Source organism: Tupaia chinensis, unplaced genomic scaffold (genome assembly GCF_000334495.1).
Source record: "Tupaia chinensis unplaced genomic scaffold, TupChi_1.0 Scaffold000047_1, whole genome shotgun sequence".
Classification (NCBI taxonomy): domain Eukaryota; kingdom Metazoa; phylum Chordata; class Mammalia; order Scandentia; family Tupaiidae; genus Tupaia; species Tupaia belangeri.
In genome coordinates, this window is record NW_006159505.1 from 4,011,345 (window position 1) to 4,021,877 (window position 10,533).

General features: G+C 43.4%; 1 protein-coding gene across 3 annotated transcripts in view; it reads right to left on the minus strand.

The window, feature by feature from the left end:
* XRRA1 (X-ray radiation resistance associated 1) overlaps nt 1-10,533 on the minus strand; it is a 62,010-nt gene that overhangs the window by 45,636 nt on the left and 5,841 nt on the right. For all 3 annotated transcript variants that reach the window (XM_027774183.1, XM_014590608.2, XM_014590604.2), the window contains exons 2-4: nt 9,793-9,860; nt 5,940-6,037; nt 1-130 (exon numbers count right to left, since the gene is read on the minus strand). In XM_027774183.1, coding sequence (XP_027629984.1) covers nt 1-130; nt 5,940-6,033 — 224 coding nt within the window. In that variant the 5' untranslated portion in view covers nt 6,034-6,037; nt 9,793-9,860. The remainder of the gene's footprint in view (nt 131-5,939; nt 6,038-9,792; nt 9,861-10,533) is intronic.

Genomic DNA, 10,533 nt, shown 5'->3' on the forward strand with positions numbered 1-10,533 from the left:
GACCCTTTCTTCCCCCCGACTTCAAAGGAGACCTTCTTCTGGACTTCCTGACCTTCGGCTGGTGAACTAACCATATCATTGGGCTGCTTCTTGAGGTTACTTTTCCGAGCCACTAACCAGTGTCCTCGACCTGTTAAATGAATCAGAATAGTGAAAAGGGATGAACTCCCCAAAGCTGTGACTAGTGTTACATTAAAGCCCAAAATAGCTCCTGATGACCTAAGTATCAGAAACTACACTGATGTTGTTACTTGTGGTGCTGGTGGTGGTGGGGTGTCTATATACCTATCTCATTTAATTAGCCCTAAACCCAATGAAGTATGTGTTATTGTCCCCATTTTACAAGTGAAAGGCTTAGACTAAAAGAGGTGGAATAACTTGCCCAATTCCTTCCTTCACATTAAAAACATGTTCTTCCTTTAGAGACAAGAGTCTCACTATATTGCCCAAGCTGGCTTTGAACTCATGATCTTCCAGTCTCTTTATCCCAAGTGACAAAGATTATAGATGGATGCCATCATGCCTATTCTCCAAATGCTAATGTTCCTTCCAGATCCAAGATCATCTGTTTCCTGTTGTGGTGTTGCCTGATTCCTCTCAATAGAGCTGACCACGTTTTTGTGTGCTGGCCACTTACTTGCCCATTGGTCATCTCTTGGGTAAAGCCTAATGCATGACCTCAACTCAATGGGCTCCATCTTCCCAGACCTCCATCATTACAGGAGACAGGTTATGTTGGGAACTCAGAAGGATAAAATGATAGGACAGGTGGAAAGCCTTAAAAACCCCCCATAATACATGTTCACTGTAAAAGAATTAGAAAAGCACATGAGCAAAAAGATGAAGTTTACAAACGAGCCATCTAACAACAACAACGTGACAACATTCCGGAATCTATTCTCTCCTATACCAGCAATTTACTTACTGTATAGCATTCAATACACTTTGTAATTGTTTCACTTGTTTGCTTACTTATTACATGCTTTTTTTAAAAAAAAAAAAATTTCACTTGTTTGCTTACTTATTACATGTTTTTTAAAAAAAAAAATTCGTGGAAAAGAGAATTTAATAGGAAAGAAAGATTTTAGACAAGAATTACACCCAAAAGACTTTTGGGCAGGCAGGTTTCTAGGTAGCAACTGCATGTGGAACTGGTTAGGTGTTATTATTTTTTAAGAGAGATTTTTGCTACAGGACATGTGTGCTTGCTGGAGAGACAGAGACAGAGAGAGAGAGAAAGCGAGAAATCCTGTCCCCAGAGGGGATGGCCACACCGCAATCCCTTTTCCTCCATTTTCCTCTCAGGATCTTGGGCATACACCTGATGTGAGCTTTTTTAAGTCACTAGGTCGGGACCTGAACTATGGTCAACTAAGTGGCAGTCCAGTGATGTGACTATTACATCATCTGCTGGTCTCACATGGCTCCATCTCTAAGGTAGAAGCTCCATAAGAACAGAGACTTTGAGGCCAACAGGTGGCACAGTGGTTAAGGCACTAGACACCCACTTGGTCAACTGTGGTTCAAGTCCTGGCTTGGTACTCACGCCAGGTGCTTGTGTCTGCATGCCCAAAATCCCAAGAGGAAAATGGAGGAAAAGGAACTGCAGTGTGGCCATCCCCTTTGGGGGGTGAGTTCTCATTTTCTGTCTCTCTGTTTCTATCTCTCTGGCACATGTACCCTATACAGAATCTCTTAATAAAAAAAAAAGAGACTTTAATTCGTTCATCTCAGTATTCCCAAGGCCTGCATGGAGCTTACTGTATTGTATTGTGACTGTTGCTCAGTGAATGACTGAGTGAACTCCCACCCATACAACCATCCATCCAGACCTTTCATAAGCATCTACTATGTGCTGGGGTCACAAGAGTTACAGGAATGAATGACAAAAGGCCTGATCCAAAGAAACTAAGAAATATAAGGGGTGCCGTGGAAGCTCAGAGAAGGGAGCCACCAGTTTAATGCATGAAGTGGCTATATTAAGTTGAAAAAAGTTTGCTAGATGGAGATTGAAAAACCAGGCAGCCTGGACAAAGAGAAGAGCATAAGTACCCAGAGGTACACACCATCAGACTGTGCAAAAGAACAGCAAGCCATGGGAGCCAGCTTGGTTCCTCTCACCACGGCTGTCTTCCTAGCACTACCCACTACCCCTGCCTCAGGAGCTTGGACCAGCCCACCTGACCAATGCTGCCAATCCTGCTGCATCTCACCTGAGCCATTTCTCACTCCTACTCTGGGCCTATCATTCCAAGTACCTCATTTCCCAAGACTGCCTCAATCTGGGACATGAACTTTGGTTCTCCTTTATCCTATACTCATTTCCCTGACCCTCGGAAAGTATAGGAATATGAGTTGGGTTGGTATCAAACCCCAAGATGGCAAGAAGACAGGCCCAGAGTACATCAGGAGACCAACATGGTAGAAAAAAGATGAGGCCAGAGGGATCCGCAGAGGCAGATCATAAAAGGTCTGGAGGAGAAGAAAGAGGACCTTGGGTCCTAGTGGGGTAAGATTTCCTTCCTTTCAGCTGGAAGGAGATCTATAGGGAAGCAATTTTTTTTTCTGAAACGTTCACTTTGAGATGACTTCAGACTTACAGAAAAGTTGCAAAAATAGTACACAGGTCTCCCATTTAGCCTTCGCCCAGCTTCTCCCAGATGTTAACATCTATATAACCATACTCCAGTGACTGAAACCAAGGAACTAACAAGGTATACTGTTGCAACTGACCTACGGCCCTCTGGATCCCACCCAGGACACCACGATGCATGTTGGTCTTGTGTTTCTTAGTTTCCTCTAATCTGGGAGTTCTCCAGTTTTTCTTTGTCTGGCATGACGCTTTTGAACAGTACTAACCAATTACCTTGTAAGATATCCCTCAATTTGAATTTTATATTAAGTATCATATTTTATATTGATTATATTAAGGCTTTGCACTTTGGCAAAATACCACAAAGTAATGCTGTGCCCTTCTCAGAGCATCACATAAGGAGCTTCATGACGTCAATATGCCTTATTACTAGTACGCTCATTTTGATCACTCAGTTGAGGTGGTGTCTACCTGGTTTCTCTACTAAGAAGTTACTACATTTCTCTCTGTAATTAACAAATATAGTTTGAAACTATGAAAATATCCAGTTTCTTATCAAACTTTCACCCACTTAGTCTACCACCCATGATGGTTAATTCATGTGTTAACTCCACTAGGGTGTAATGTGTAATTATGTAATCAAACATTGATCTAGGGGTTTCTTTGACAGTATTTTGTAAGTGTGATTGATTTTTATAATTAGTTGGCGTTAAGTAAAAGATTATTCTGGATAATGTGAGTGGCCCTTATCCAATCAGTTGAAAGACCTTGGAACAAAACTGGAGACTTCCTGGAGGAAGAAATTTTGCTTCAAGACTGCAGCATCATCTCCTCCCTAAGGGTTTCCAGCCAGCTATCTTGTCCTACAAATTTTAGACTTGCCATCACCCATAATCACATAAGCCAATTCCTTGGGGGGAAAAAAGGAAATCCATCTCCTATCGAAGAACCCTGATTGATACAACATCTATAGATAGTTCTTACCTGTAGAAAGTATTGCTGTGGGGCTGGCAGGTGGTGGGGTGGTTAAGGGCGCTGGACTCCCACATGGCCAACCACAGTTTGAGTCACGGACCTGGCAGCTTGCTTTCTCACTTCTCTCTCTCTCTCTCTCTGTCCCTCTCTGTTCAAATTAAAATAAATAAATAAATAAGTTAAGTAAAATAATTGTTAAAAAATAATTATTGCTGTGGGGTCAGCAAGTGGCATGGTGGTTAAGGCACTGGACACTCCCACATGACCAACCACCAGACCTGGTGGCTTGCTTTCTCACTTTCCCTCTCTCTCTGTGCCTCTCTCTGGTCAAATTAAAAATGAATGAGTGAATCAATAAAATAAATAATTCTTTAAAAAAATATTGTCGTGATATCTGAATAATGATTTTTCTATTTCCCTCATTCCTTCTACATTTATTAAGTAGAATTCTAACATAAGGAAGAGCCTCCTCCCCCACTTTTTTAATGTATTCAAATATTTACTTATAACAGTATGGACTCACAAATATTTATGTATTCTATGCTTCAGAACCCAATTCTATTATTATTTATTTCATTGCTCAGATTGTCCCAGCTTTAACCATTGGGAGCATCTTCATGTTGGCTCCTGTGTCCTTTCAACCCACCCCATCATTTTTCTGAGCACTTCTTTACTCTCTGACACCACAAGATGTTCCAGGCTCAGCTTGTATTCTCCCTGTCTCAGTCCTGCAAACAACTATTTCTCCAAGGAAGCCTTTCTCCTTTCATTGGAGAATGGTGTGTAGAAACCAAAATCTAGGCACCCGGTATGTTCTGTTACTGAGGTGTCACTGCTCTCAGCAGACTAGAAAATATACACTCGTATACCAACACAAACAAATACACACTTCTATATTTAGATCTGCCTCTCCATCTATGTATGGGGAGAGAGAGAGAGAGAGAGAGAGAGATCACACTGACAGTTCCATTAGAAAAAACAGGCTCATTCTTGTGAGAAGTGGGGCAGTCAGGCCCAGCAGCAGTGGCACACACAGTAGTAGTGCCGTGCTCTGCAAGGCAAGAAGACATACAGAAGATCGGGGTTTGGTTCCTGGGTTGACCCGTACACCCCAAGTGTGAATGTGACTGCCTATGATCCTGGCTGGCTGAAAGACTGGGTGACAGAGGCCCTGTTAAGGATGCTTGCCTTTCTTTCACCCTCCCACCCCCTAAATAAATAAGCAAACAAGTAAGTTTTTAAAAAGGAAGTGGGGAGGACAGATGGAGAAGGTTCTCCCAGTAGTCTGTGTACAGAATAACCAGTAAGTCTGGAGTAAACAGGTGAACATCTCCCTCACCATACCCTCTCAAAGCAACAAATCCAATCCAGAGAATGCTAGGGCTCCACCTACGGAGCTCTACACAGTATTAGGAGTCCCTGCTGCAGAGGTGTTTTTAACTAGATAAACATTTGAAAAAGTACTTGGAGGGAGAGGGCGGCAGGTGGCATGGTGGTTAATAAACTAGACTCCCACATGGCCAACTACATTTTGAGTTCTAGACCCAGAAACTTGAAACTGACACTGAGTGCGAGTGCGTGCGTGCCCAAAGTCCTGAGAGGAAAATGGAGATGAAGCAATTATGGCATGGCTTTAACCCGGGTGTGTGTGTGTGTGTGATTTCTCACTTTCTGTCTCTCTGTCTCTCCAGCAAGTGCTCACACCCTATAGGAAAAAGCCATCTAAAAAAAAAGGTATGGGGTTGTTGGAAAATTCAGGATGCATTTTTACATAGAAAAAAATACATCTTGACTTTTCTGACAGCCCAATACTTGACTGAGTTGGGTTCAAGTCATTTTACTAAAGAGCTGAGCAGAATAAGATTACTCATCAAATGAGAGACATGGTCAGAAAGAGAGAGCACAGGGGAGGATGAGCACCGAGGGCTGGGGTGGTCCAACTTTTCTTACGGGACAAAGTGGGAGGAGAGCTGGGCTTGACAGGCTGGGAAGTTTGGCTAACTTCAATAAGGGCTGGAATATTCAGGACATTAAAAAATGCTACATGAAATGAGAGCTCTGTGGAACAGAGCATGAACAAAGGAATGGGGCTACAGCAGAGCATGGGGTCAGGCTAGACTCAGAATCGCATGGAATGCCAGGAAAAGGAGTCGCCAATGCGGAGTCTCTAAACAGATGAGGGCACTGTGGTGAAATGCGTGCCTTAGCAGTCCCACTAAGGCTGCTGGGAGGAGTTGCATTGGAGGAGGTAGGATTGGGTGGGGCAGGGGACAGTCATGAAAGGGCTGGTGAGGAAGAAGCAGATGTGGGAAACAGTCTAAAGCAGGAGCTGGGCTTGAGGAAAGCGTGGCAATCTGAGAAGTCACCTGACCTTCCTCCGGCATCCGGAGCAGACTTCTGGCTGGAAAGCAGTTGTTCAGGTACGGCTTCCCATCATCCAGCTTGTAGATTCCTGAGGAGGCCATCTCCCTGAGGACCAGGCAAGAAAATCAGGAAGGCAGGAGAGTAAGAAGGTGCCATGGAGGTCTCTCATCCCACTGTAGCTGAGAGCCCATGGGACTGCCACAGCCTGCACACATCCTGTCCCTAGGCCATAGAGGCTCACTACCATGCCTCAGAAATGGGTTGGCCAGAGGTCAGATGGTGGCACTGTGCTAATACAACTAGACCCACATGGGAAAGTCATGAGTTCACATCCTGGGATCCTTGGAACATGCTTGGTGCACACATAGGTGCTCATATTCCTGGCTGAATGAGACTAGGGTTAGACTGCAGTATGAAGAACCTATTTGGGTATGAGTCTCTTTTTTTTCTCTCTCTGCCTCTCACTCTCTCTCATTAAAAAAAAAAAAAAAGAAAGAAACTTTTTAAAAACAGGCTGGCTATTTTATTTTATTTCATTTTTTTTAGAGAGAGATTTTTGCTATAGCGTACGTGCACTTGCCAGAGAGACAGAAAGTGAAAAATCACCCCCCAAAGGGATGGACACACCACAATCCCTTCTCCTCCACTCTCCTCTCAGGATCTTGGGCATGCACACTCACATACCCAGCATTAGTTTTAAGCTGCTGGGTCCGGGACTCCAACTCTGGTCAACTACGTGGGAGTCGACCAATATAACCACTATGCCATCTGCTGGTCCCTGGGCTGGCTATTTTTATGAGGAGGGAAACAAGATCCTGGCTTCTTTGGTTCAATTCAATCTTATAATCAGAGGAATACTGGAGTACTATCTTTGGGGTCAGATATAACTGGTTTGAATCTTGGCTTTGTCTTTCCTTGTCTACAACTGCACAAGTTAGTCTACTCCCTGAGCCTCAGATTTCTCACCTGTAGAATGGGGGTAATAACATCTACCTTAATAGACAGATGAGAGGGTCATGTGAGAAAAACGTTGCCTGACACACATTAAGTGCTTGCTGGCTTTGCTTGAACAGAGTTCAAAGAGAGAGCTCACATTTTAGGGAAGATAATATGCAATAATGAGATATGAATTAGGTAAATAGGATTTGAGAGATGAATTGAGTTTGCTGAGAGAGTAGAATAAACATTCCAAACAGAAAGGGCCATGGGATAGAGGGCATGTGTGCACAGTAAAGAAACAACCTGACCCAGAAAGGGGAAGGATGTGTGTTTGGGAGTCTTGGACAGTGAATCTGGACAGGGAGGAGAGTGTTTGCTCCTTCTGGACCTTTGGAACCAGACTAGGAACTCGGGCTTCATTTCGTAGGTGACAGAGCCGCGGACAATTTCTGAGCTGGGTGGAGCCATGATCCAAACTGTGCTTTAGCAAGTGAGGCCTGATAAAAATAGCACTAGATCAAAGTGGCTGGCAACTGGGATTGCCGTTATGGGAGTGCTATAGTTACCTAGAGGGCAGCTGACACAGGTCTATGGTGATGAATGGAAGGAAGAAAGGGAGAGAGGAAGAGAAGGACGAAGGAAAAGAAGAAGGGAGAAGAAAAAGAGGAACAAGATCAATTGGAAGAATGAGCGTTTTATGTGCAGACAATGGAGGAAAAGGTCCTGAAGACTCGGAAAGAGATTTTAGAGAAGCAGGAAAAGTAACCTAGGAGGGAGACAGGGAGCTGCCAGGGGGAGACAAGGGCAGAGAAAGCTATGTGAAAGAAGGTGAGATCAGCAAAGTCAGGAAAATGAAGATGGAAAGTAGCAGAACTATTGGCTAGGCCCACTGCAGGCCAGTTTCAGGGGAAGGGCGGAGTTAAAGCTGGACCTTGGCTATGCCTGGAAGGGTGAATGGAAAGTGAGGAAGTGCACAGAGGAGATGCAAGCAAGTTTTCCAAGCAGTTTGGCTTTGAAAAAGGAGAGAAAGCAAAACAGTAGAGGGAGAGAAGGTGAAGGGAAGATAGAAGTGCAGAGCAGGGCTGGACTCAGGACTTGGGAGGGTGCAAAAGGTACCTGGGGACATTTAAGAAGACACTTGTCCACAGTGTGGTGGCTAAGTGCTGCACATAGGGAACCAAAGTCCACATGGCTGAGATCCCACAAGGCCAACCACAGCCTGAGTCCTGGCTCCAGTGGCTGAGATGTGGAAACCTGCATGTCCCCAGCCGGGAGAAGAGAGGTCATGTGAAAAATGTGGTCACAACATGGAGGATCTGGGCAGAGTTCAGTATAAGGAAGGAGCAGTATGGAAAGCTAGGACCCAGGTGTCCTGAGAAAAGGCTTCCCAGAACTGACAAACATGAAAAGAGTGGTAGGAGGAAGGGCAACAATTTTGAAAACAGAAAGCTTAAATCTGAGTCTAATTTCTCCTACTAAGTCTCGTGACCTTCTTTTAGATTTATCAAGTATAAAATGAGGGTAAAAATGCCATGCCCTAGAAAATTAAAGTGAGAATTAAATGAGGCAAAGAATAGAATGGATAGAAAAAAAATCTTGTTTCTAGACCCAGTCCAAAGCCTTGAGTGGACCTTCCAGAAAGGAAATAATTGCTTTTACTTGGCCCTGGGACTTTCTTCAGTATCTTCTTCTCAGCCCAACCCCTCTTCCTTATAAGGTTACTAACAACTAGCCCAGCCAATGTGACACAGTGATAAAATTTGGTGCCCTGCCAGGCTGGAAGGCACCTGCCAATGTTAAGTCTGGATCCCTGGGTTGGCCTGGAAACATACAGAGTGCCTGCTCAGGTGCCCAGGATCCTGAGAAGCTGGAGGGCTGGGGAAAGGGGATTGTGGTATAACAAGATCCTGTTGAGGGGAATGCTTTCTCTCTCTCCCTCTCTCTGTCACTTACATGTGCACACATGCACTCTAGCATTAAAAAAAAATTACTAACAAACATGATGGGGGGCACTCTTTCAGTGGACTATGAATCTCCAAGTCTGGAAACACATCTAATTCACTGCCTTTCTTCTGCTCTTAGGATTTAGCTCATAGGAAGCACCCAATAGACATGGGTGAGAATTCACAAAGTATCTACAGTACTTATCAATATGTTCCTGGGACCAGCACATGGCATAACGGTCATGTCGTTGGACTCCCACATAGTCTACCATAGTTTGAGTCCTGGACCTGGTGGCTTAAAACTCAGGTCAGGCCATGTTCACGTATGCCCAAAATCCCAAGAGAAGAATGGAGGAGAAAGGACTGCGGCATGGCCATCTCCCTTGGGGAATGATTTCTTACTTTCTGTCTGTCTCTTTCTGTCTCTCTGGTGAGCGCACACATACTAGAGCAAAAATATATTGTTGTTGTTGTTTTTAACACAGCATGTGGCATATAACAGATTCCATAAATGTCTGTGGAATAAACGCATGAGTGAATGTTGATATCTCCTTTGGTGCGACACAGGACACTATGAATTTCCTGACCCCTGACCTTCCCTACGAAGGGTTGGAGGCTCTTCTTATGTGTTCCTAAAACACCACATAGTTCCCCTAGCATAGTGTTCATTACTTTATTGTTATCTGCTTATTCCCCTTGCCAACTTCCTACTTGCTGTTGGGTCTATGATTACCTTATTCACTTAGGTATCCCTCAGCACCTAGATAGAGCCTAGACGTTGGGAAGATTAATAAATGGATGGATATAAACAGATTTATAGCCAGTCAATCTGTCTTTCAGGAAATTTCTCTTGTGACCAATCACTCCTATGTGCTAGATCAGGGAATGAAGGAAAGAATTAGTAAATAACTGACTGGGAGATGATGACTACTGGAGAAGGCCCCAGGAATTTATAGAATATGGCTTCAGGGTACTTACTTGACCTTTGACTTTGGAAACGGCCCCTTGGCTTCCTTTTTTTTCTGTTTTTTCACCTTTTTCTTCGCCTGTAAAATACATTATTACACTCCTTAGCTTACCACTCAAAGTTCTTGAACTTTTTCATTAATGAAAACCACATAAAAACTGAAGAACTACTGTATATGTGTGATTGGTAATGGTGCGTTTGCTAATTTACTAGGATTAAAGTAGAGGAGATATACCATCAGCATTATTTCTCTTGTTTAGGGAAAAAAAAAAAAACCCACACACACACAATACCAAAGATCCAAGAAATATATAAATATAGAGAGAGATAGAGGGAGAAACATAGATACAGATGGGAAGCCAGTATAAAAAATCATCTTATGGCAGAGAGGTGAAGCTGGAGAGCTTAAATAAGATGTGCAAAACACAAATCAGAAAGGAAGGGATAATTTATGTGGTCATTTGCACAAAATAAATTTCTGCAGTATAAAAAAACACAGCAAATACAAAGCTGAAAGATAAGACAGTGTGGGAAAATATACTTGCAACTCATATAACACAAAGGATGAATCAAACTCGGGCTCATAGGTGGCAACTAATCAGAGAAATTCCAATTTCCTGGGAGGAATCTGAGGCGAGATGGTATGGCTCTATATCTAATAGGCCAAGAAGGACGTAACTCCCAGGTTATACTATTTATTAGGTTGTTGGGAAAGTCATGACATACTTTTCTGTTTTTCTACACAAAAATGT